Source organism: Microtus oregoni, unplaced genomic scaffold (genome assembly GCF_018167655.1).
Source record: "Microtus oregoni isolate MIOR12 unplaced genomic scaffold, Mior012 000002F_ref0000024, whole genome shotgun sequence".
NCBI lineage: Eukaryota > Metazoa > Chordata > Mammalia > Rodentia > Cricetidae > Microtus > Microtus oregoni.
Genome location: NW_024543061.1, coordinates 60,253,506 through 60,281,027, shown reverse-complemented (window position 1 = coordinate 60,281,027; position 27,522 = coordinate 60,253,506). Strand labels below are relative to the sequence as shown.

At 46.7% G+C, this 27,522-nt stretch overlaps 1 protein-coding gene across 2 annotated transcripts in view; it reads right to left on the bottom strand.

The window, feature by feature from the left end:
- Window positions 1-27,522, bottom strand: part of Cacna2d4 (calcium voltage-gated channel auxiliary subunit alpha2delta 4) — a 95,555-nt gene that overhangs the window by 55,431 nt on the left and 12,602 nt on the right. The window contains exons 7-18 of one of the 2 annotated variants that reach the window (XM_041678353.1): window positions 20,401-20,461; window positions 19,648-19,798; window positions 18,027-18,101; window positions 17,574-17,663; window positions 17,351-17,464; window positions 16,865-16,943; window positions 12,242-12,375; window positions 10,772-10,849; window positions 10,051-10,131; window positions 9,390-9,464; window positions 6,032-6,118; window positions 5,468-5,539 (exon numbers count right to left, since the gene is read on the bottom strand). In XM_041678353.1, coding sequence (XP_041534287.1) covers window positions 5,468-5,539; window positions 6,032-6,118; window positions 9,390-9,464; window positions 10,051-10,131; window positions 10,772-10,849; window positions 12,242-12,375; window positions 16,865-16,943; window positions 17,351-17,464; window positions 17,574-17,663; window positions 18,027-18,101; window positions 19,648-19,798; window positions 20,401-20,461 — 1,097 coding nt within the window. The remainder of the gene's footprint in view (window positions 1-5,467; window positions 5,540-6,031; window positions 6,119-9,389; window positions 9,465-10,050; window positions 10,132-10,771; window positions 10,850-12,241; window positions 12,376-16,864; window positions 16,944-17,350; window positions 17,465-17,573; window positions 17,664-18,026; window positions 18,102-19,647; window positions 19,799-20,400; window positions 20,462-27,522) is intronic. The other variant, XM_041678360.1, reaches the window with a different exon arrangement.

Here is a 27,522-nt window from a genome sequence, read left to right as displayed (position 1 = left end):
CAATCCAGCGTGAAGCCTCTCAGGCAATTCTAGAATGTGGTGAGTTTACAATGGCGTTAACCGAAATTAGGCTGTCAGAAGTCACATGTAGACACACTATTTTATAAGCTGATTTAAAAACAAGTTTAAAAAGATTCTGAATAGAGGCTCCATGGATAGGTGGATAATGGCAATCCCAGACTGCCTACCAAATATTTATGTTTCTATCCAGGCAGTAGTGCTGACCCCTGCCTTGGTCAAAGATACTTCTCTTTACAGAGAGTGGTGGCCGCACAGGCGTTCATGGTCAAGGCTCTGAGAACAAGCGACTGCTGAACTGTAAGCAGGACATGGCCATCTCCTCCCCCAAGAGAACACTGCTGAACAAGGGCAGAAAGGACGCTAGATCTGAACAGTAGGTAGGAGGGCCAACCTAAGGGCACATAGAGACCTCTCTGCTTCTGTATGCAGGCATTTCCTGTTCTGGCTGACATGCCTTCCCTGCCATTATGGAACCAATGAGACAGCTGTCTTGGGTGAGATTGGGGGTACAGGATATGTTCAGGTTTCTTCTCGTCCCTACTGTGATCTCTGGAGCTCTTGATGTCTAGTTCTTCAGTGGCAGCTGACGGTCTTCAAGTGTCTGCCTCATATCAGAGAGGAAGCAAGGAGCCCAGCTGGCCTTGAGCACCAAGCTCTTTCCCGACACCAGCCTGGCTTCCCCCCAAGTCAACGCTGCTGTTCCCACACTGACAGGGCTGGAATGTCACCACGCTGCTTTGTAACTCACTGAAATGTAAAATTTCCCTGAGATGCAGGTTTTTGTTTCCCTTTTGACAATAAGAATGTGCGTGTGGGTTTGTTGTCTAGTGTGACACACAGTTTCATCAAAAGAGAGCAAGAGTTGGAAAACTTGTTAGAAAATAAAACTGAAGACTTAACAAAAAATAGAACACGCTATGTGTTGGCACTGGTAGACCTGCGGTTTCTCACGTGGAGCAAGACTGGACTCACGCACTCGCAGAGGGTAAAGAGCTCAATTATCCCTGTCCCACGAAGAGGACCAACAGCAGCCAGTGACTGCTGGGGGCAGACAATTCTTCGGTGACAGCCACTGGAGAGTCACTCATCTGCCAGGGGGTAGGTTTACATCTAACCCCACATGAGTGGCCCTGGATCAACCCAGAGGATCACAGAGCAAACCCAAAGAGCCAGGGAAGTGGGACAGGGAGCTTGTCGGTGAGGGCGGAGAAAGGACAGAGGGATGGATATGGTCAGAATAAACTGCCAACAAATAAAGTAATAAACACTGAACGGGACCTGAAAGGGGCTGTGAATCATCAAATTAATTTAGTTCGGGACCTGGATAAAAAAAGACAGCAACTTAGAGAGAGAAGTGGGAAGACAAACATGAGAAAGTCATTAGAATGAAAGAGAAAAGGGCAGCGAGGAGATTGGGTCTTAAAAGAAATTAGAAAAGTTGGAAACTAAGAACTTAATGAATTAAAAAAAATCACAGTGGAAAGCATTAGCAATAGATATATAGAAGAAAAAACAGCAGGGGTGCAGGACAAGGTTGATGAACCCCTGCATTTAAACATTACTTAGGATAAAAATGAACATGATCACAACTTCCAAGAACTCTGGGGTCTATTTAAGGCATCAAGCCTAAGAAGCTCCAGCAGAATAAAGAGCTTAGACTAAACACTCAAGGTGTAGATAATATATTTATTTCATGAATTATAGCAGAACAGCTCCTCCCCAGATTTAGAGAAAGAAATAGATACCTAAACACAGCAGGCATTTAGAACCCCAAACAGACATGACCAGAGAAGATCTTCACTATGACATATGGCATTTTACAGACAGGAAGTCAAAAATAAAAAGCAAAGGAGCTGTCTTGGTTAGGGTTTTCATTGCTGTGAAGAGACACCATGACCATGGCAACTCTTATAAAGGAAAACATCTTATTTGGGGCTGGATTACAGTTTCAGAGGTTCAGTCTATTATCATCATGACAGGGAGCATGACGGCATGCAGGCAGATGTGGTGTGGGAGAAATAGCTGAGAGGCTTATGGTCTTGTAGGCAATAGGAAGCCGACTGAGACAGACACTGGCGGTCACCTGAGCATAGGAAACCTCAAAGTCTGCCCCCAGAGTGATACATTTCCTCCAACAAGGCCACACCTCCTAATAGTGCCACTTCCTATGAGACTAGGTGGGCCAATTACATCCAAACTACCACAGAAGCAATAATAAGAACTTTGAGAGGGGGTGGAGAGATGGTTCAGTGGTCAAAAACACCCACTGTTCTTGCAGAGGACTTGGGTTTGATTCTTAGCACCCACATGGCAGCCCACAATCTTCTGTAACTCCAGCTCCAGGGGATCTAAAACTCCTTTCTGGGTTTCGCAGGACATGTGCACGTCTGTACATTTACCCAGGCACATACACATAATTAAAAATAAAATAAAATAAATTAACTAAAAGCAGTAAGAGAAAAAAATCTAACACATCACCAAAGAAAGAAACATCAAGCTTATTTTTAGCAGCTCTCAGTGCCAGGAAAAGATGCAATAATGTATTTGAGTCCTGAGAATACAGACCTGCTGACTAAGATCGCTGTGTCCAGCAAAGATGTCTTTAAAAGTTGATGGAGACGTAAGGGCATTTCAAGACAAACACAAACTTGACAGTTTCTCAAACCACGAAACATAAGACCGCCATATGACCCAGTCAGAACACTCTTGGGTGTGTTCCTGGGCAGTCTAAGGCAACACCCCACAAGTTTACCTATCCTTCTTTGTTCATTGCTGCTCTGTTCACGGCAGCTAAGAAATGAATCAGTCTAGATCTCTATCAACAGATGAATGGTTTAAAAACAGGCAGAGCACGCGCGCGCGCACACACACACACACACACACACACAAGTTTTGGAACTCCTCAAAAGAAAAGTGAAGTCATGACATTTGCAGGGAAATGAATGGAAGTGGAGATCATATGTTAAGTGAAATAAGGCAGACTAAGGAAGACAAACACTCCGTGTTTTCACTCGTGTGGGATGTAGATTTAAAACGACGCGTGGGTGTCTATACAAATGTGTGTATTTATGTATCCATGTGCGAAAGTTATGAAACTTGAAAAGGAGTCACCAGGGGATGGGCGACATGGCAGAGGAGGGAAAAGAGGATCATGGGATACGTGTGATATGAAGCAGATGGGGAGGGGTCTCGGGGGAGGAATGGAACTAGCCAGAAAGGGGCAGGATGGGGCTGGAAAATGTACTGAGTGAGGTAGCCCAGCCCCAGAAAGGAAAGTATTATGTGTTTTCTCTCACACGTGGGTCCTAGTTTCTAATTATTTTTTTTAAATATTTATTTATTTATTATGCATACAATATTCTATCTGTGTGTATGTCTGCAGACCAGAGAGGGGACCAGATCTCATTACAGATAGATGGTTGTGAGCCACCATGTGGTTGCCGGGAATTGAACTCAGGACCTTTGGAAGAGCAGGCAATGCTCTTAACCGCTGAGCCATCTCTCCAGCCCCCCCTAGTTTCTAATTATGTAAGTGTATATGACCTATATAATTATGTAATCCACACACATATCTATCATATAATTATATAATATATGTATCACACACATATGTATCTACATGGAAACAAGTGTGTGTAGAGGCTAGGAAACCAGAAAGGGGCTCATGGAAGAGGAAAGGAGACTTTAAAGGAGAGCGGTAGAGAGGGCAATGGAACAAATGTAATACAGGAGTGGAAGGGAGCCCTGGGTGGAGGATGGGAAGATGGAGGGAGGGAGAGTGAGGGGAGGACTAACTAGAACTATGCAGGAAGTGGCATAAGGAAACCTGTTGCTCCATAATCCAATTTTATAAAGAAAAGAAATGTTTTTCTAGACACTCGAAGAAGTCTTTGAGACTGGAACTCCAAGCAAACAGAGCTCAAAGGCCTGAAGTCTAGATCCTGTGATTTTCCATAGTCCTAGTCTAGTTTCTGGCTTCTCTGATGTCTCCATCCGCAAGATGTAGATGATAAGAAACCGGCCTCTGTAGGGTAGCTGAATAAATGGGCATCTGTACTATGCTCAGTCTCACTTCTGATAAATCTAGACTGCCATTATTGGTGGTGTTAGCAGTAGGAAGACAGGAATCTGTGTCCTAAGAAGCCAGCATCCCAGTTACCATCGCCACCACCATCCTGCTCCTCTGATGCCCGCATGTTTCAGGAAGTCTTGATACTCTGAAATGGTTTATTAGTAGCAATGAGCAAATTTCCCAGGCAGGAAGAAGTTTCTGTTTCTCCCGGTTAGGACCCTGCCTGGTGGCTTTGAGAATGATGGAGAGGCCTGGAGATAACCCTGGGCCCCGGGAGAAAGGGCGAGTGCACATTCACCCACTGGGTGTACCAATGCATTAGACATGGCACAACATTATGGTTGTTGAGTGGCCATGCGCACATTAGGGTTTTCATGCTAGGTTCAATGTCCTGGCACGCTGTACCTTAGCAGAGGTCGTAGGGCATGTTGAAGGCACAGGGAAGGAACCATGACTCTTTTGTTATCAGTGGTGACCTGGCTTTACTGACATTCCCGGTGTGTCTGATGAGGCAGAAGTCCACAGCAGTCCTGGTGGAGACCAAGTCCCTCTCTAGAAGGGACACTGGCCAGCACCTCTCAGTTTGGCCTCTGCGGAGAGTTGAGTACAGTGGAGGACATGGGTCTAGTTGCTGCAGACAGATGCTGTGTTCTTTGAGCGGAGGCAGGTGGGTAATGAAGGAGGTGGTGGGGGTGGTTGCATAGGAGGAGGTGACATTTGCTAATATGTCAAGGGACGATGCAAATTCAGAGGACTCATCAGAGCCTTTTAAGTGAGAAGATGAAATGTCTTTTCGGATGACACACAGGCTTATACAGATAGTGGGGGTTTCTGATTTTGACTCTCTATAGTGAGGGTATTTGTTTCCATGCTCTGTGTTTGGATAAAAGTCAGCTATAAGGAGCGGTGAGCCTTTCCAGCCTTTCCCCATGTGACATGTTTTAGCAGAGCTGCTGGCAGTTTGCAAAATTAACTGTCACTTTCTCCCCTTCTATCATAAACAACTACAGGGCCAAATAGCAGGCAGTGGAGGGAAGAAGGAAGAGCTGCGAGGGACCCGGACAACCACCCTACTCTGTAGTTTCTATAGAATGGAGCATCACAGACGGATCTCTGTGAGTTCAAGGCCAGCCTGGTCTACAATGTGAGTTCCAGGACAGCCAGAGCTGTTACACAGAGAAACCCCATTTCAAGAAATAAAAACAAACAAGCAAACAAACATGAAAGAACGGAGCATCAATGAAATCAACAGCACAGTTCCTACCCTGTCCCCACCTTCTCTCTCTCCTCACACTCCCAAAGCCACAGTAAAATCTAAGTCCGGGCTCAGTGCTGCCTGCTGGGACCTCATGGGCACTGTCCCTCGTTCCTTACCCCTTTGTCCAGTGGCACTTTCACGTCCATGGAGTGAGAACCTGTTTCCCCGTTGATCATGGCAGTTCTCAGCTTTAAGAGGAAAGAAAGGAGAGTTGGTGCCTGTTCACCTGAAGAAGGGAGATTTGGGGCTTTGACCCTGTCTTAGGATCCCTAGGATACTGGTTTTTCTGTTTTCCTCTGAGCAAAGTTCTAGGAGGGGAGATGGGCCTGGGGCTAGGCACCTCCGGCTCACAGTTCTGGGCTTTCATGGAGGCAGCGCTCTGAAGGGATGGATGCTTTGGGATACAGTGTTGTGTTGCTGAGACATAATCTCCTCTGGGTGTGATAGAGAAACTGGAAGTTAAGCACAACACTAAGCCCATGCTGGGCTTGCAGGCACAATTTCAGTCCTCAGTCACCCTGTGGCATCTTTAGCTGCTGGAAGAATGGCAGGCACAGAGCCAAAGGCTCTGCTCCAGAGCTGTCCAGCAGCCTCAGCATCCCCGTGCCCCCAGGGCTTGCTCGCTGGCTACAGGGCTCACTGGGTGAGTAGCATCTCACGCCGCCTGTCTCCCGACTCACGGTTTCCGTCTGGTCCTCCCACTCCACTTCCGAGAGGTCCACGCTGTTGTAGTTGGGTTTGGGTCTCACTGTCTTGCCGTCTCTGTACTGGAGTGGGCCAGATGGGACGAAAAGGCGGGGTCAGCATTTACCCTGTTCCCTCCACTCTAAAATCTTTCAAATACCATCACACAATCAAAGCATCCTATGATCTCCCAGGATGACCCAGGCCAAACTTTTACTCAGTGTAAAACTGCTCTGGCCAGTGCGTGCCACAGATGGCCTCCGGCCTCCTGAGCGTAGCACATTCTCATGCCAGGGATCTCCTTAGTTTGTGAGACAGCTTGTCCCAGTTTGGACAGCCCTCATTGCTAGGAAGTTCTCCCTCCCGTGGAGTTCAAACCTGTCTCCGAACTTTTACTTATTGCTGTCAGTTTTCTTCTGGAACCACCCAGAATGTGTTCCTCCCGACAGAGCTTGGGATGCTCAATCTTGACTGTCTCAGCTAAACATTCAGTCTGAAAATATCTCAGCTCTCTGAAGCGATGCTCAGCTCTGTCAATGTCACCCTGAAAACAGAGCTGCCAGGGAAGAAATCAATATTGCCCACGGAGTCTGGCCAGCAGTTGAGAGGTACGCTGTGTGGACTGAAACACAGTAGAGCTCTGACTGTCTCTGTTGGCGGCTTGGACGGCCAGGCCAGCTTGGCAGCCCAGATGGTGCCATTAGCCAGCCGAATCCCCTCGGTGTTCTCATGCGGCGCACTCCCTCCTACACGAGGGTGCTCAGTTTGTGGGCGCCCACCTATTTCTCATACATTCCATCTTGTTAATCTCAGATGATCATTTTAGAACACTTTCTGAGCAATCGGTTTTCTCTTCCAGATTTTAAGGCAGCATTTCATCTTGATAGATTTATTTTAATTGGTCAGGTCCAAGGGCAGATCAACAGTGTTTAATAACCACCTGGCTCCAAAACTGGACACAGATCCATGAGCCAGTTCTCCGAGCGGGGTGTTATCCTCTTGTTCTTTCTCCCTCTCGCGCGCTCTCGTTTTCTTGCTTTCGTACTCTTTCTTTGTGACAGATGCCATCAGTTGTCTACAATTACGCCTGTGGTCCTTCCCTGGTCTAGCCTAGTAAAGCCATCAGTAAAGGGGAGTTTATCATCAGAGCACGTTAAAAACAGCGCCGTCTCCTCCTGAAAGCGGGTCCCCAGTAGATGTCTGGGAGGCTGAGTCCCTGTCATTGCTTGTCTTGCTTCTGCTAGTTGTTTCGTTTACGTGCGTTTTATTTTTTCTGTCCTGATTGTAGCATGGCTGTCCCAACACTGTCCCTACTTGCCTTGCCTCCGTACCCATCGCCCACACGATGCTCTGCTCTCAGACGTCTTCCTGACGTCCACGCTCACCACACAGCGCTGCCCTGCCCTCTTATGCCTGAGCTGCTTTTCGGGAACAGTCCGGTGCATTTCCTAAGTCCTGACTACACCTGGCAGATGGTAGTCAGTCCTCAGCCTCTCTGAATAAACATGTAATCTGGCTAGGCCATTGACACAGAAAGGCCCCGGCTTGCATCTTGGCCCCCTTTTATTCTATTGTTAGGAATATCCTCTATTATTTTGATTTCTGAAATTGTACCTTTTGCTTGCCTGATAGCGCTTTCCTTATGTAGTACATGGCATTAACCTTACTGCGTCGTTTGGTAAGCACTGCCTGCCACATGCCTTCACGCATTTTCTTTTCTTAATCAGATGTGTCCTTATGTTTACAGGCACAGTTAAATCAGGCATATAGTAGGTCCACAACATGATTGGCTGGTGAGAGCATTATTCGTGTGAGTTGCCTACATAGATGCTGATAGGTGGGTTTCTGGTCCATGCCCCTTCATTCTATCTGTCAACCCTGGGATCAACCTACATGTTCTCTCACTGCAAGTCATTTGATAGCACCGGTCCCCAAGAACCTGTTGGTATAAGACCATCCATTGGTTCAGATATAGGCCCTGCTGAGTCTGAATTGGAAAGACAGAGGGGAAAAGAACAGTGTGTCCCCATAGGAGCCTTACCATGAACCTTAAGTGGCTCGGTCAAATGTCTTAGGGAATATTCTGTATCCACTTGAGCTAATTGACATGCACCACGGTTCAACTAGTCTCCCAAATGACTCCTGGGGCAGAGAAGCCAGTTCATCAATTCTCCTGCTACCCAAGACTCCTCTGGGGTTCCTTAGAAGACTGAAGAGGAGCAGATTTAAGATGTCGCCACGACGCCAGCTCCCTTCACCTTTCCAGCCATCATGCCAGCCGTGTGGTCATTGCTACTACGGACAGTGTGGATGCCCCAGAGGCAGTGTTTTCAGATACCAGGTGCTCAGGGGAACTCACGCGAAAATACCCACAGCTCCTGGACAAAGTTCGAAGGGTACAGGGGCTCTGGGAAGCATCAAAAGGTAAGCTCAGGGGGCCGTTCACTGCCTTTGTGAGAGGGCCTTGCTATTTTTAATTGTGAATTCATTGCTTACAATCCCTTCCCAGTCCTCTGGGGTTCTGATGGTCCATCTGTGGGTTGTAGGAGGGATGGACTCACTGGGACAGTTTATCTGTAATAGACGTCTGCAGTGATTAGGCTTTTTAAAAAGATTTATTATTTTTCCTAATTAAGTGTATGCGTGTATATTTGCATGTGGGTATGTAAATATAAATGCGGGTGCCCATGAAGGCCAGAGGTATGGGATCCCCTGGGACTGGAGCTAAAGGAGGTTATGAGCTGGCTGAAAAGGGTTCTGGGAACTGAACCCAGGTGCTCTTAACTGCTGAGCCATCTCTCCCTCATGGTTTGTCTCTTAAACAGCTCCCCAAGGTCTCTATGTAGAAGGCTGGATTCCAGCATGGCACAGTTGGAAAATGGTGGAGAGTTTGGAGATGAAGCCTAGTCAGGGGTTTAATGTCCTTCAAGAGGGCTATGGGACCGGAGTCTCTTTCATTTTGTCGCCTGGGGTCCACAGGTTTACTCTGTCTCATGGTCCCATCATGCTATGCTGCATGCACCCCACAAAGCATTAAAACAAGAGGTTCAACCAGCCATGGACTGACGTAGTTCTTTCTTTGTAAGGTGGTGATTTCAGATGTTCATTTCAGTAATGGAAAGTGGACTGTCCTTCAGGGCTCCATCCTCACAACCCCAGCCTGCATTTCTGCTCTATGGTGTGGTTTCATGTATTTTTTTTACCGTGTACATCCTGTTAGATAATAAGTAGTTTGAAAACAGGTACAATGACGTTCATTTTTCTCATGGACTGGCCAATGAATATTTAGCCAATTTTATGAACTGTCCCTAAATCTTATATTGTTAGAATCTCAAGGCAAAGATCTTTACCTACCAAAGGTCGGAGGTCAGGATGAAAGAGGATGTAGCCGTTGTTAGTATTCAAAAAGGCATATCCATGTACCCCAAGCTGCCAAAGCCAAGGGTTGAGGGCATTAGATGCACTGGATGGCTAGGTGGGGGAGGGGTTGGGAAGGGAATGACTGAGACAGAAGATCCTAGCAGTGGTGGTGTGGGAGGGCCTTCTGTCTATGTGTTGCTTTTATTGGTTAATGGCTAAAGAAACTGGCTTGGCCAGTTGGGAGGAGGAAGGTGGAGTTAGAGAGGAGCCATGGAGCCACTGGAGACAGACGCTGGGAATTTTACCCAGTAAGCCACAGCCACGTGGCGATATACAGATTAATAGAAATGGGTTAAATTAATATGTAAGAGTTAGCCAATAAGAAGCTAGAGCTAATGGTTTCTGTGCGATTATTTTGGGTCTAAGTTGGCCGGGTGGCCAGGAACCAATAAGTGGCCCTCTTCCAACACAGTAGGTTTTAAACACAATCATATGGAGCCAGTGTCATGTGTCCCCTACTGGTTTCTGATCAAGCCACCATGGACTGCAGCCACAGAAATGTGAGCTCAAGTGAATTTAAGCTGATTTTCTCAGCTATCTTGTCACAACAATGGAAAGTTCTGGCTCACCCTTCCAGGATCCCCCTCAGGCTCACCTTGTATCGGGGTGCCAGCTTCATGAGCTCTCTTAGGGTCACGTCAGAGCCCACTACACCCAGGAGAATGCCATGGGATCGCTAGAAGGAAAAATGCAAGAGTCAGAAAAACTGGGCTTTGCTGATCTTCCTTTGCAGTTGCATTGGAGGCCGAGTTCCTCAGATAAAAGTGTAGACTGTCAGAGAAGGCCCCGGGGCAAGCTCAGCTGTTAGGAAGATTAATGCCCTGCATTAATATTTAAGTAGTGACATTTAAATGAAATACAAAGCTAAGTGAAATATTAATATTCACAGCGGAGGACGGACTATAAGGACCATAACTTATGTCGCCTCTCTCTAGCACAAGCATAAGGAAGTATTTTCTGACCAAACAGACTATAGAGAGCTCTGGAAATTCCCTCACTAGAGGCCTTCATGTACAAGCAGAATCTACCCACTTTGGCTAGTTAAGTGCGGTTCATCTGGAAGGCTAGCAGAAGATCCCATAGCCTTCTGTTTTAAGAACAGAGCAGGTGGCAGTCACCCCCACCTCCCTTCCCCTGTCTGAGGCTGGGAGCTTTGGGAAAGCACAGACTCTCAGCTCCACAGTTGACCAGGAGTTTCTTGCACGGCTTTCCCAGGACTGAGCTCGGGAATCTGTATCCAACCCTTGCAGCTGGCTATAGAACTCAGAGGTCTGGGATCTAAGCTATGTGCAGAGGCGTGGGGAGCAGTCACTCACCGTCTCGTTCTTTTTGCTGAAGACTGGCATGGCCACCGTGGTCAGGAGTACCAGGCTTTGTGCCTCTGAGGTGAAGAGCTGTTGGGGCAGAGACAAGAGGAGGAGTGAGCCCCGGTGTGCAAAAATCCTTTGCACAGCAGCTTAGCAAAGAGGCTTTGTCTCCACCGCTGTCCTCTCTTTGCCGGGTCTCTGCTAGACTCAGGCCTGACTACTACCTAGGTGTGGCTTGGCCACCACTATTCTATTCACAACTCAGTTCCCTTTTGCTGTGTTTCAAGTCCCCAGACTTCGTTCTGCCAGGTCCTCAGCATGTCCTTAATACTCTCATGTGCGAGAGGCACAGGGAGCACGTGGGCTGGAGGGCATGGATGGATGGAAGAGGAACAAAATAAGAAGAGACAAGCGTAAGCACGCAATGTAGGGAAGTCAAGACAATGCTGAAACAGATCTCAGCCTCTTTTCTTGCCTTCCTTTTGCCCCTCTCCCTCTTCTCCATCCTGGGGCACAGAGCCTGTGACCACTGACCACCTGGACAATAGAGGGTCACCTACTTAGATGGACAAGGCTCTTCCCTGTGGCCAACAGTGTGGGACCGATGGCATCTCCTGGGCAGTGCCTCAGGGAAGAGCCCACTCGAGCTGGTCAGGTGCTCCTCTTACTATGCAGGGACTTGTGAATGGACTCCTGAGGCTTTTGTCCCCAGGTTGGCAAGGTGGTTTTTATCTTCTGCTACATGCTAGAATAAGCATGCCCCTATCCTTAGACACAGAGAAGGTAAGAAGAAAAGCTGAAAGCGTGCTGTCCCAGCCACCTCTGCCTCTGAGTTCTGGTCAGTAAGAGGTAAGGAAGTGCCTGAGCAGGAGGCCCCTGTGCAGTCCCCTTTAGATGGCTAAGCACGACCCTGCACCACTGGCCTCTAGGACCAGGAGGAAGAGGAGGCTCAGCCTGGGGAGTAAAAATGGCTGCAGGAAGGAGCCTGGGTCCCTGTGTCCAGAAGCCTCATCAGCTCTGCGATGCCCACCACAATGTCTAAGAGTCGTCTCCACCTTTGTCTTATCTAAGCCACTGTTGTCAGTAATCCCAGTCTGTATATTGTCACCAAGGCAGGGGCTCCATACAGGATGTGATCTGGGGAAGAGGCAGGAAGGTCTCCTCACCCAGACATCCTCCATGACCTCATATCTTTGATATTTTCCCCTCCGTGTAAGGCATTGCTTCTTCCAGACAATGAACCAGGAAGTGCCAGGATGAAGCTGCAGGATGGTGAACTGTTGGTGTGAACATTAAGGATGGGTGGGCACAAAGCTGGTGGTGGGATGAGGTCTGCTAGGGAAAGGAGGGCATGGGTGGTTTTTATCACCCTTTGTGAGTCCTCCTGAGGATCCTGGCCTCTCCTGACCAAGAAGTCACCTCTTGCTCCTTCCCTGAACTCTGGCCCCCCTGCCCACCTGGAGCCATTGTCATGCTCACCCTGCTATCCATATATGCCTCTGTCCAGATGATGTCATGATCGTGGTTGATGACCATGGGACGGCTGAGCACATGCAGATACTCCATCACGTTCTCCTGGGCATCGGCCAGTGTGGAGATCTGTGTGTAGTAGCCTGAAGGGGGCAGGGGTGTGCGATCACAGGATGCAAAGGATAGGCTCCCCTTGGTCTCTGCATAGGGCCCATGCACCCTCCCAGCTGCTGGGTAGCCCTAGCTAGGTCACTCTACTTTTTGGAGGCCATGCGTTGTCCCCCAGTATAAGACAAAGGCCTGCACAGCTCCCACTTGGGAGATCTTGGGGGGATCTTCTCACAGCTAACACTTCCCCAGACAACAGCTAGGGGCCTCAGCTGCAGCAGCGGTGCCATCAACAAGTATCCCATTTGTTATGCTCTCTGAGAAGTCGGACCCCAACAAGATGGTGCCTCCTGTCCTCCTGCGTCCTCAGCTCTCAGTTTCCCTCACCTTTATTCTCCCTAAGGCTCCGGTGCAGGCTCAGGCTATGGAGCAGACTGCTTTATTCTCTTCAGATTAGGCACAGTGCTATTGGAAAGGGCTGTGAATGGTTTAGTAACTTTGGGTTTCATCGCCCATCACCTCCCCCAAGCCATTCATTCCATATGCCAGCAAAATGAGACAGCTTCCTTCCTTCCAAGCCTCTTGCCTCAGACTCCTAGAGAATGCCATTTCCTCCAGGTGCAAGACCTTGCCTCATAATCCCTAGACTGGGAAAGTATTGTTCCCCATTGTTCCCTGCACCCTGCCTGGCCTATGCCTTGGTGCCCGCATGACACATTCCCACCATAGTCAACTGAAGTCCATGTGCTAGCTACACGAAGATCAAGACTGAGCCCCCTTGCCCTATCACTCTTGATCCACAGCCTTCAAACAGCACCAGGTACCAAGTACAGACTCAGTAAATCTCTGTTGAATAAACAGAATTGCATTGCAAGGCCAGGTTTTGGGTTCTGATCCCAGCTAAAAGAGAGCCGTTGGTACACAAAATATTGTTCTAGAGAAAATACCACACCTGCTAGTTGCGGCCACCTGTACATATAATCACAGCACTTGGGAGGCTGAGGCAGGAGGATCATTATGACTTGAGGTCAGGCTGGGATACCCAGTGACAGCCTGTCTCATAAAACTAATAAATAGTGGCATTTGCCAAGAAGTCTGGCAACCTAGTAGGTTCAATTCCTGTAACCTGCGTGGTCAAAAGAGAGAACCAAGTTCCACAGGTTGTCCTCTGACCCCTATCACAGACATGTGCTTGGGTACATGCACAGATGGGAACACACACACACACACGCACATGCGCACACACACACACACATGCACACACACACGCATGTGCGCACACACACACATGCACACACACGCACGTGCGCACACACACGCGCACATGCATGCACACACACACGCACGCACACACACGCACACGAGCACACGCACACACGCGCACACACACGCACGCACGTAAGCACGCGTGCGCACACACACACACGCACGTGCACATGTGTGCTCTAAATAAATAAATAAATGTCAAATTAAAAAAATTTAACCTCCCTTAGAAAAATCAATCAACAAATAAGGAAAAAAAAGAAAAAAAATGGGGCTGCAAATAGCTCAGTCAGTAAAACACTTGCCAAGCATGAAGACATAAGCCTCATCCCAGAACTCATGTAAAAAGGTGTGTGCGGTGGCCTGCCCTTGTAATGCCAGCGCTGGGGAGGCAGAGATCGGTGGATTCCCGAGACTCCCCAGTCAGCCTGACTAGCTCAGCTGGAAGAAAAACCTGTTTCAAAAACCCAAGATAGAAGGCCCCTCTCAAGGAACAGCTCCTCCTGGGGTCCTCTGGCCTCCACACACATGCATGCATTTCCTCAATGTGTGCACACACACAAGAGAAAAAAAGATGACCCCCTGCTTTTGTCTTTGAACAGAGTCAGTACCTTAATTTGCCACAACAGGAATGAAGGTGGGTCTCCCGATATAAATGCACACTCCTATGAATACCTGATTTTTGGCAGAGAAGCCAAAATTATACTATGGAATAAAGAAAGTATCAACAAATGGGGCCGACATAAATGGATGTCAGCCTGCACAAGAACACAGAGAGATCCATGTCTATCGCCCTGCACAAAGCTCAAGTCCAAGTGGATCAAAGACCTCGGTATAAATCCAGTTACACTGAACCTTATAGAAGAGAAAGTAGGGAAAACCTTGAAAACATTGGCACAGAAGATCACTTCCTGAGTTTAACACCAGGAGCACAGATACTGAGGTCAACAATTAATAAAATGGGACCTCCTGAAACTGAGAAGCTTCTGTAAGGCAAAGGACACTGTCAGTAAGACAAAATGGCAGCCTACAGAATGGGATAAGATCTTCACAAACCCCGCATCAGACAGAGGGCTAATCTCCAAAATATATACAGAACTCAAGGAGCTAAACATCAAAATATCAAACGATCCAATTTAAAAATGGGGCACAGATCTAAACAGAATTCTCAACAGAAGAGTCTCAAATAGTGGAGATACACTTAAAGAACTGTTCAACATCCTTAGACATCAGGAAAATGCAAATCAAAATGACTTTGAGATTCCATCTTACACCTTTCAGAATGGCCAAGATCAAAACCACAAATGGCAGCTTATGTGGAGAAGATGTGGAGTAACAGAAACACCCCCTCTCCCCGCCGCCCCACTGCTGGAGGGAGTGAAAACTTGTACAATCACTTTGGAAATTGGTATGGCAGTTTCTTAGAAAATTGGGAATTGGTTTACCTCAGGACCCAGCTATACCAAATTTAGGCAGATACCCAAAGGATGCACAATCATACCAGAAGACATTTGCTCAACTATGTTCATAGCAGAATTATTCGTAATAGCCAGAACCTGAAAACAACCTAGATGCCCCTCAATCAAGGAATGGATAAGGAAAATATGGTACACTTACACAATAGAGTATTTCACTAAGTTGTAAAACACAATGACCTCATGAAATTTGCAGGCAAATGGATGGAACTAGAAAAAGTCATTCTGAGTGAGGTAACCCAGACCCAGAAAGACAAAATGGTGTGTACTTGAAAGGGCCAAGCGGATGCCGTAACAGGCTGCTCCGTCTTCTCTCAGGCCCCAGTTTCAGCTTCCTGAAACTGAACAAGCAGCTTCTGAAGAAAAGCCATGAATAGAGGACAGTCAATCTCCAACATGCCCAACAGCACGAAGGAGGCCTGGTTCATGCGGTACTAGGCCAGGCCAGGCCTGAGCCAGCCTCTACAGCAGCTCAGGAACAAGGCCTGGGGCTTGTCCCGGCTGATTGGGGTCATTGCCATCTTTCCTTTGTGTAGAAAGGTTGGTCCCAGCATACCGGTATACTAAAAAAAGACTCTTCGCTTTTGCATCAAATAAGGTCTCTTGATGGTCTTTTTGGGTATTGACTCTGGGTACAACATACTCACTTATAAGTGGATATTGAAAAGGAAGTATAGGATAAGCAGCCTACAATCCACAGCCCCAGAGAGTTTAGATAACAAGGAGGGCCCAAAGAGGGATGCATGATTTCCCCGGGAAGGGGAACTAGAGGAGATCTCCTGGGTAAACTGGGGGCGGGGGCTGGGGATGGAGGAATGAGAACTAGAGGGAACTGGGTTGGGAGGCTGCCTGTGGGAAGCAAGTGGGAGGCAGGATGGAGGGGAGAGTAACAAAAGAGACTTAGTAGGGGGTCATTTCAGAGTTAGGGAGAAACTGGTGCCAGGGAAATCCCTAGGAACCCCCAAGGATGACCCCGACTAAGGCTCCTAGCAATAGTGGAGAAAGTGCCGGAACTGACCATTACTGTAAGCAGATTGATGACTTTCCTAATTGCCATCAGAGATACTCTATCCAGTAACTGATGGAAGCAGAGGCAGAGATCCATAGACAAGCACTGTGCTGAGCTCTGAGAGTCTTGCAGAAGAAAGGGAGGAGGGATTGCACTATCCAGGGGAGTCATGATGGGGAAACCCACAGGGACAGCTGACTCAAGCTCATGGGAGCTCACAGACACCAGACCAACAGTCAGGGAGACTGCATGGAACCAACCTAGGCCCTCTGCAAGTGTGTGACAACCGTGTAGCTTTGAGTAAAGCTTCCAACAGTGAGAGAAGAGCCTCCCCCTGCAACTTAACTGCCTTTTGGTAACCTGTTCCCCATGCTGGATTACCTGGCCCTGCCTTGATATAGGGGAATGAGCTTGGTCCTGCCTCAAACTGACATGCCATGCTTTGTGCAAGCTCATGGGAGGCCTGTCCCCTTCTGAATGGAGGTGGAGAAGAAGTGGATGGGGAGTGGGGTAGATGATAAATGGGAGGGAACAGAAAACTGGTTGGTATGCAAAATAAATAAAAAATGCTATTAAATAAAAAATTAAAAAAGAAAAAAATGTGGGTTCCCCTCTTGCCTCCTGCTCTGTCTTCTGTGTTATATATTTGTACAAGGCTTTATTAGAGGAGACAGTTCTCTTGTGTACACCCTGAGTTTTGGATGTCTATAAGCCCTGAAGTCTTGCCATCCCGCTGGCTCAGTGCGGACCCCAGGGCGCTCTCTTGCCGGCGCTTACCTTTGTTGTTGCAGGCGATCCACTTCATGCGGTCGGCAAAGGTCACTTCTCTTCCGATGAGGTAAGTGAAAACTCGGACCTGACCACAAGAGAGGGACTCAGCAGCTGCAGGCAGCATCGGTGCCATTTATCATGGGCTTACATGCAGGTCTTTCTTCTGGATTCTCTGGCTGCACCCTCTTGGGCCAGAGAAAACCCAGAGGCCCTGGTGAGAACGTGAACTGCCAGGGCCCGGGTGAGCACGGAACAGTTCTTATGTCTCAAAACCACTCTGGTCCTTTGTCCTGCATCCTTCCGCATCCCTCCTCCCGGCCCAGGTTGCTTACTTTCGGACACCCAATTAGAATGTACCTGACCTGGTGAACAGGTCTAAGGGAAAGAACTCTGAACATGGGGTTGTGCTGCATGTAAGACTATCATGGTTTCGAGAACTCTCCCCTGGCACTGGGAGAGGCCTCCTCTGCTCTGACTTGCAGCGGGAGTTACCTTGCGGTCTGGCCAGTTATATTTTTCAAACACAGGCTCATAGTCTTCCACGGCTCCGTCGGTGATAAGCATAATGGCCTGGTTACAGAGACTTCCTCGTCTGGACTCTTGAAACTGAGGGAGCAGGGGTGAGGCTGTCACCACAGCCACAACCTGTAGTTGCAATGGCTTCCCTCTACCCCCACCTGCCCAGGCTCCACCCCCACCCCACCCCCGGAGGTACCTGATTCAGGATCTGGAAAGCCTCGATTAGGGCCTGGCTCACAACACCCACACCTTTGACCATCAGTTCATCCACCAACTGCTTGAAATGCTGTCAGGGTAAACATGAGATGAGGCTTAGAGGTTCAAATGGACCCAGGAATCCTAACGCTGAGGGTGTTTAGAAGTGTTGTCAGGGCAAGACCCGAGCTCCACAGCACAGCCAACCACATTCTCTTGAGTCCGTGTTTCTTAAATGCCCAAAGATAAACTAAGTGCAAAAGGCTTGGTACCAATCCCTATCTCCTCCTAGATGGTGGGGCTAAGGATGAGGCTGGCCAGAAGGTGGACAGTCCAGGGTAACCACTGATTTGGTTTGTTCTTGCCAGGGGCCATGTGATGGGCAGAGCCCCATATAAAATCTTCCCAGACACCTCCCTACCCGGATTTGAGCTTCGGTTGTGGTCGAGCTCACCTCTCGGTTGTCTCTGTCTGCCTGGACGAGGATGCCTTTGAAGCAGGGCTCAATGTAGTGGACGTAGTCATTGTACTGCAAGGCACAGTGAAGATAGAGAGAAAACAATGTCTCACCTGGGCAAATGGGCAGTTCTGTCTTGGGGTGTCTGAACAGAGCAAGCGGAGGATCTTGACTCTAAAACTGCTCCCCAAGTCCTGGTTCTGATGTAAGGTGCCCTTTCTAGGGTGTACTGAGAACCTGCCATCCCGAGGGCATTCATTTGTGTGCTCAGACCAGCCAAGCCACTGTCCACCAATCCCAGAGCTTCCCTTGCATAGGATCCTCCCCAGCCAGGGTAGGGAACTCTAAACTACTTTTTGTTATTGTTTATTTGATAGTGGCTTTCATTATGTAGCCCAGGCTAGCCTAGGATTTAAATCTTTTGACTAAGTGTTTAGAATGTTGAGGTGATAGGTGTGGGCCACCAAGCTAGCTACAAATGTACTCTTGTTCTTTGCATACATGTAGATGGTCATTCAGTTACCCACAGGGGTGGGACTAGGGAGAAACATGGACTGTTAACACCCCCTTTTCATTATCTCCCTGGCAGGTAGAATACAAATTTTAGGGTCCCTAATCTTCCTTCTACTGATGTAAGAGGAAAGAGAGAGGACACATAGCTACATCATGGAAGAGCTGTGGGGTGAACTGGGGAATGCAGGAGTCAGGGTTCCTTCTGGGAATTTCTGTGAGGAAGAAGTCAGGGTATGGGAGAGAGGGAGGGGCTGCAGGCTAGGAGGGCTATCACACTTCCCCTCCCTGGTAGAGTATGGAACCTGTTTCTGTGGCCATCTTGTTGTTGCAGACCCTGGGATGGGTGTGGGAGTCAGCCCTGGGCTGTGTGATGGTTATGAGGGCTGCCATGGGCTAGCTGAGCCTCGGGTAGCAAGTCAGGGTCTGGATCCCCCAGCAGGATGCTGCGGAAGCAAGACACCTTTGTCTCAAGCATGTCTACACGCTATATAAATTCCACTAACAGCTAGAATTGTTAGCTACTATGCAGGCTGAGAAGGAATTTTGGATCAGTGGCCTCTCTAACTAAACACCCCAGAGTGGCTGTCAACTCTGCTTCCATGGAGCTCAAGTGGTCCCCTAATGGTTGGATTTTTAAGCACCCCCCTCTTTCTCCTGTGTACCTCCTTTCTGCCTTCGTGTCTAGGCTTATGGGATAAGGAAAGCGAGAGACTGGAATCCTAACAGATCAAGGGCCCAAGATCCCATCTGACCCCATGTGGATGGGGAGGCTGCCAGCAGCGATACCACCAGGAGCCCACAGAGGGAATGGAGGCTCTGCTGGGGCCTCTGGTTCTCTGTCTGTGTCAGACACTGGGAAATGGACGGAGCGTTTGGCCTCAATGAGGGCCATGCACACTCACACATTACTTCAGATGCTTTGAGGGACTCGTAAAGCCACCCCAAGGCAGACTGCGGGTACAAGTACAGGAGTCTTCAATGTGGAGGACAGTGTCCCTCTATGGTGGGATGCACCCGTGGCTGGAAACACAGCCCTTTTGGTTCAGGAAAAGAATATTTTCCCAGAGCAGGTGAGAGCAACTGCCGAACAGGAAGCCGCCATTACCGCAATGATATTCACGAAGTCATTTTCCCCCAGGGTGTCCAGAATGGTAGTGATAGTGTGCTTCGCGATGGCCATCCTCAGCCCCTTCATGCTGCCGCTCACGTCCACCAGAATCACTATGTCCTTGGGAGAGGTGGCTGCTTGTATGTACCTTTAGCATCATGTGGTAGAATAGATTAATAGAAATGGGTTAATCTAAGTTGTAAGAGCTGTAAGTCACAAGCCTGAGCCATTGGCCGAGCATTTATAATTAATATTAAATCTGGTACTGCCTCCTGACTGGGAGCCTCCAGTTGAATTTATTTGATCTGGCCCATAATAAACTTGGTTCCCCCAAGTTTAGGCCAGTGTGTGCTGTAACCCCTGGACACTGAGCTCACTGGGGTGGTGAGATTGGAAGAAAGTCCCCTCCTTTTTGACAGAGGGCAGCCAGGGTCCCCGAGGGTCTGGCAGCAGGAAAGGAGGGGGATTGGATACACAGCTGATCTACCTGGGAAAGGGTTTGGCAAGAGCAGAGCTAGAGGCAGCTGCTCTGGAGATGGCCTCGAGTACTGCAGGAAGGTCTGAGTTGGAGACAGTGGGGAAGGAATGAGGAGTGTTGTAGTTAGCAAATCTTTCTATTCCTGGCTTGGATTAAGCCACTGAAGTTCCTCCTTAAGCCTCCGTGTAGAGAGAGGGGCAAGAAAGCCAAGCCAAGCCCACAGGCTGGAAGGTAAATGCTGGGCACTGTGCCCCTCCTCTGGGAGCACTTACCAGCCACGGTTTCTGCAGTCGAAGACAATGACTCCGTTTTCATCCGGCTTCCACTTGATGCCTGGGGAAACAAAGGCAGCATCTCTTACCAGCTCGGGGAGTTGTCTGGGGACACTGGCTATTGCTGGCTTCCACAACGGTCGTGACCCCCGGGGTAGGTTCTGCTTCTAATATGGAGAACATGGGTGAGGACACTAAGCCATGCCCTGTAAACTGAGGCAGCTGGCAAGGATGGAGGCCACTTCTACAGAGAGAAACTTGCTATCCAAACTGTCAGATCTAGGGTAGGACCCCCCCCACACACACACACATGTGCCAGAGCTTCTTTGTGAGGATAAACCTCGCATCAGTGGAGAAAGAGCTGCGGAAGCCATCTGGACGCGGCATAGCAGTGAGAACCCGAGCTCTGACCTGGCTCTCACTGTTCAAGTGGCTCATCAGCATGTGTGGTCCCTCCTGGGCTGAGAAAAAAGTGTTGCTAAGTAATCTGATGTCAGGAACTCCTGGCACCAAGCAGAGTAGGTGTTCGACAGCAGCCTGCTGAACGAAATAAGGGGCCTGAGAGACTTTGCTTGAACCCCAGCAGAATGCAGGGGGTGGATTCTGTTTCTTCAGCTAAACATTAGTTGGGGAAAATGCACAAAAACCACCAGCGTGATCCACAAATCCTCTGCAGAGAAAGACCTTGGTAATCAGGAATAATGGGTTCAAAACGAGTGAGAAGAACAGATGGGGTTGTAATATGCTATGCTGGGACCAGACAAGGCACTGTGGCAGATTCCAGCAGTCTGGCGGCTTCGGAGTTGCTTCTGGGTTAATAGCAGGTGGGATCTAAGGAGGTAAGGATGGAGTCCTAGGAGCAAGGGTGGGGAGTGGGGCAACCAGAAGCCAAGATCTTGAAGAGAAGCAGGACAGGAGCAAAGGGCAGGCCTCATGCAGTGGGGATTGTGTGCTATGGTTCTGACCTAGACTCAGGTGAGCAGAAGAGGGAAGCTTTCCTGAGGCCACACTGCCAGCAGCGAGGTTGGGGGAAAACTTGATCTCAGACCCACAGCGGTGGGATCATGGGGAACCTGAACTCAGAGAGTGTTGAGGAGAAGCTGATCTGGTGTTCTTGGTCTGAATTAAGATCTTAGAAGAGAACTTTAGCAGGTCTGGTGCCTGATCCTCAAGTGGCAACATAAAGGGAAGTTCTCTCCTTCTCCCCACCCCCCACCTCTCTCTTTCCTTCCCTCAAGGTTTCCTGCCTCCTATAGTTTTCCCTCAGAGTGCAAGCAGCACTGGCCTCACAAAGCCATGAGAAGCAAGTGTGAGAGGCAGTGAGATCAAGGTCGTTGGATTTATCTTCCCAAGAGTTACAGATGGTGTAACCATCAAATACATGGTTAAGATAAAATGACATTAAACGGAATGAAAAGAATATATCATGTGGATGTCAATCTATGGCATCCAAGAAAGATTTAAAATGAAGTGTCACGGGGCTGATTAAAGGTCAGATACAATAAGCACACAAAGCAACAGGGACATGGAAAATGGAAGGAAAACAATCAACACGATTGAGCCAAAGGCTCAGCATTTTCTGCTGGCAGAATGATCTCACGAACCCTTCTCAAGCCCACACAGGAAGTTCAAGCTTGAGATGTGTCAGGTCGTTAAAACTGATCTCAATTAACTTCTGTTGTTATCGCACAGATCGCAGAGCAGCTGAGTTAGAAATTTATTTTATTATTTTTAATTAGCTATATGTGTGCGGGTCTGTGTGTGGATACACATACATGATTGTTGAAGGTGCAGGATTCCCCTAGAGCTGGGACTACAGGCAGTTGTGAGCCACCCGACGTAACTGCTGGAGACTGAACTTTGGCTTTTCTTCGAGGGCAATGTACACTCCTACATGCTGAGCTCTCTCTCCAGCCAGGGTTGAGAATTGATAGTGAGGGAATAACTTGTAATTTCCGTATGCTTGGAGATTAAAACCCATACCTCAGATAGCTGAAGCATCACTCTAGAAATCACAGGGAGACTGGCCTGGGGGAGGGGTGGCAGAGTTGGTAAGGTGCTCATCTAGCGTGGACAGAGCCCTGGTTCGGTTTTCAGCACATGTGTAGCAGGCATGATGGTGTGTGCCTGTAATCTTAGCACCAGAGGGATGGAGACAGGAGGGTCCAGAACCCATAATCAGGCTGCTGAGATGCCTGACTGACAGAATAAAGGGCATGCTGTCAAGCTCATGACCTGAGTTCAATTCCTGGGGCCCACACAGCAAACGAGAAAACTGACTCCTGCAAGCTGTCCTCTGACCTCCACACTCATGCCATGACGTTTGTGTGCCAGCCAAATAAGCAAGCGTAATAAAATAATGCATTTTAAAAAGAAACCTAAGCTCATTTCTCACTTTTGGCTATGAGAGTGTGAGATCGACCTGGTCTAGAGACTGATATTCAATCTCTCTCTCTCTGGACTATAGACTGATATCCAATCTCAATCTCTCTCTGTCTGTCTCTCTCTTTCTCTCTGGACTATAGACTGATATTCAATCTCAATTTTTCTCTCTCTCTGGACTATAGACTGATATTCAATCTCAATCTTTCTGTCTCTCTCTGGACTATAGACTGATATTCAATCTCAATCTCTCTCTCTCTCTGGACTATAGACTGATATTCATTCTCAATCTCCCCCCCCCCCTCTCTCTCTCTCTCTCTGGACTATAGACTGATATTCAATCTTAATCTCTCTCTCTCATCTCTGTGTATGTATCTGGCAGTCTGTCTCTTTAAAATAATAACTTCTTGTACTGTCCTTATTGGATTTTCAAAATTTTACCAGTTTCCTAGACTAGATTGGGAAATAATTTCCCTTTTCTAGTTTCTGAAAGTATTTGAGTAAGATCAAAATGGCCATCCTTTTGAAGGTTTAATCAGCCATTTTCAAACATACAGAACCACTGTTTAATGTGACACTAATAAGTCTGCTTTTTCATTTCATTTCTTTTTTTTTTTTTTGATACAGGATCTCACAGTGTAGGCTGACCTAGATCTCATTATGTAGACTAGGCTGGCCTTGAACTCTGCCTGCCTCTGCCTATGGAATGCTGCGATTAACTATGTGCACCACCATGCCCTGCTATTTAGTCTTGAAAATTTAATAAAATACTTTTTTAAAATTCAAAATCTATTTTATCTGAGTTCTCAGATCAATACATTTGTATCTATTACTGTCTTTTAAATGTCTGCTGTATATGTAATAATGTTTTTATTTATAGTATTCCATATTAAAAATTAATTTCCAAGTGGTTTCTATGTCTTTTGGTTGGTCTTTATAGGAACTCTGCTGTTGTTTAGCGTCGGGGATGAAACCCAAGATCCTGAGCATGCTAGATAAACGCTCTTCCACTGGGCTACTCTCCATCCCTTCTGGAATCATGCTTTGTCTTTCTTTATTTCTTAGTTTCAAATTTCATCCATTTTAGTTCTTACTCTTAATGTTTATGTCGACGTATTCGGATTACACCCCTCCCAGTTCCTTCTCTCTGTCTGGAATGGAACTCGTTATGTATCTCAGACTGGGTTTCACCTTGTAACAGTTCTCTTGCCTAAGCCCCCTGGGTCTTGGTATTACAGGTGTGAGCCACCATGTCTGGCAAGAAAGGAAATTTACACAATACTTTTCTCACAAAAATAGACGCAGAAGTCCTAAACAAAATATTAGCGGGTCCAATGTAGCAAGCAAGAAAGGATTTGCTAAAATCAAGTCATGGTATTAACAGGAAAGCAAAGATGGGCTAACAGCAGGAAATCGAAGAGTTAAGTGGGAACATGCAGTATGCCTTCCACAGGGAGACAGCACATACAGTTAATAATGAATGGAAGGGGACTACTCTTACTGCATGATAGGAAAATGTGACGTCAGACCACAGTGAGATGCCAGCGCAGACTAACAGAGGATTTCAAGGCTTAACCATCCTCAGTTAAAGAAAGTGTGACTCAGTGGGACAGCTGACTCATTACTTTGAGGGAATGCGAGTGATACAAGTGTTTTGGAAAACAATTTGTGATTTTCTTGCCAAAATTGAATACCTAGAAATCTTAAGGCCTAGAAAATTTATTCTTAGACACAGACTCAAGAGAAACTCTTGAAATCATATCTAAAACCAAAACATGTATAAGAATATTCACGGGGTGGGGACAGAGTTCAGAAGTGGAATGCTGGCCTAGCAGGCTGAAGAGAGAGAGAGAGAGAGAGAGAGAGAGAGAGAGAGAGAGAGAGAGAGCTGGTGGTGTCAAACTGAACGAAAAAGCAACTCCTCAAGGCACACATACTAAGCCAACTTTATAAACTTTAAAAACAATTGAGCAGAGAAAGTATTCTGGAAGATAAGATGGCAGAGTGGGAGGCTCTGGGGGCCTGCCCACCTAGACAATAATTGCATGGTTTGAATATATCTGATATCACTATTTTGGAACTTTGGAGTCTATTAAAGGCTTTCAACTTGCGGGAGAATTCTTTGATGGTAAATTGTAGTTAGTGTCTATCAGTTTCAGCTCTTAGCGTAGTAGCTGCCCACCTCCCATGTCAGTCCTGTGGCAGGCAGCTGTGCTTGTATTCTTAGAGCAGCTAACACACAGCTTACAGGAGCCAGGTTTGGCTCCCAAGACCCTGCTTTCTGAAAATAGAAGATCCGGGTTCCCGTTGCTGCATCTGATTATTGCGATGCACGCATTAAGACTGCTGGCCTTCTTCATTGTGCTTCCCACTTTGGTCTGAGTCCCTCCTCCTGACCCATGTCACTTCCAGGAAATTTTAAGACCAGGTATTTCCCTTCTCACTAATATATTTTGCTCTTTTTGCAACCATGCATTAAAAGGAAGAACATTCTAAAACAACTACATATATAAAGAGAATTGTAAAGTGTTTCATGTGATTAGAAAGATCTGAGGCCTTCAATCTACACCTCAGACTGATCTTTCAATACACAGGCAGCTTAAAATTAAAAAAAAAAAGACAAAACAAATAGCAAACTATGGATAAAGGAATCTGACTTCTGGGATTGTTACAGTATTAGATTCAAATGCTCACCTTTCAATTAAGAAAAACAAAAACACCCGGAATACAAAGGAATAGGAAAGCATGGCCCATTCAAGGTATGTGTATGTGTGTGTGCGGGGGCAGGGGAGATTGATAGAAACTATCTCTGAAAAATACCAGAGGGCAGATATATCAGACAAAGACTTTTCAAAGGTCTTCAAGACATCGAAAGGACCAAAGGAAGGTATGGAGAATATCAAGCAACAATATATGAACAAAAGAATATATCAACAAAGAAAAGATTAAAATGAAATAAAAAATCTTGGAGGTGCAAATATTATAACCAAAGTGAAAAACTGACTGGAAAGTCTGAAAGGTATATTTTGGCAGACAGAAAATAGTGAAAGTGAAGGTAGAACAACAGAGATTATTGAGTGTGAGGGAAGAAAGAACAGAGTTTGTCAATGGGTATCGAGACTCTAAGGGATCTGGGGAACATCACTGGGCTGACCACCAATGCATTGGAGGAGTCCCAGGAAGAGAAGAGAGACAAAGAGGGGGACTATTTGAAGAAAAATTGACCCCAAACTTCTCAAATTTAATGAAGTATATAAATGTGTAAATATAACATTTGATGGTGTATAAAAATATGAACCTCTCCCTCAACTTCAAGTAGAATCAACATGAAGGGCCAGTTCTAAGAGATGCTATGACCACAGCATCAAAGACATGGAAATGATGCTAAAAGCACAAGAAAGAATGGATTTATTAATAAGATAATTAGGAGATTTCACATCAGAATTAGGAGGCCAGAAGTTAGTGGGCTGATTTATTAAAAGTGTACAAGTATGCAAACATTACACTATCACAGTTACACATCAATTAATACTGAAAAGTAGAAAGTGAGCAAGAAATCAGGACAATCCTCTGATAAAGAAATGATAACGGAGGGAGTTTGTTGCTACTAGATATGCGTTGTATGAAATGCTCAGGAGAGCCCTGCACTTTGGAAGGAATTCATGTTAGCTGTATGACCAGGTTTCAAGTCACAGTACGGAGCCAAAGTAGCAAAAACAGTGTGGTACTGGCATAAAAATAGACACATTGATCAATGAGAACCCACATGTAAGCCCACAGTCTTACAACTATCCGGTTTTTGAACAAGAGGCCAAAAATGCACATTGGAGAATCTTCAACAAACATTGCCAATCAAAATAGATAGCTACACGTAGAACAATAGAACTAGATTCTTCTCTCTTACCCTGCACAAAACTCAACTCCAGATAAATTAAAAACCTCAACAAAAAACCTGGCACGCTGTATGTATTCCATCCCAAAGTATGAAACACACTGACGTTGTAGATACAGAGAGGAAAGGACTTTTTGAATGGGATCCTGATAGCAAGGAAATTAAGACCTACAATTAATAAATGGGACCTCAGGGAACTAAAAATAAATGATACTATTATTCATGTGAAAAGGTAGATGATAGAAATGTCAGATATATGTCTGACAAAAAATTAGTATCTAGACTATACAAAGAACTAAAAAATTAAACATCAAGAAAATAAATTACTTGATAAAAATTAGGTATCAAAGTAAACAAAATCCTCAAAGGCTAAAATAAAAATGATGGAGAAATCATTTCTTAAAAATGTTCTATATTCTTACTTTTCAGAAAAATGCAAATTAAAACTACTTTGAGATTTCAACTTACTCCAATATTAAAAAGATTAAGATTAAAAAAAGACTAAGATTAAAAATAACAATACAGGCATGAGTCTGGGACCTCCGAGGGAGTAGATGTCATATCTTACAGATTCAGAAAAAACAATCCAAAAATTCACACGGAATCATGAAAGACTGCACATACCCGAAGCCAGCCTGAGTAAGAACACAGCTGGAGGCATCACAATGCCTGACCTCAACTTATCCTACAGGGCATATGCAAATTATAGTGATAAAGACAGCTTGGAACTCGAATAAAAATAGTAAGGTAGACCCATGAGTCAAAAGAGAGGACTCGGGAATACGCTGATAACGCTGTGACCACCTAATCTTTCTCAAAGGGGGCAAAAGCATGCAATGGAAAAAAGA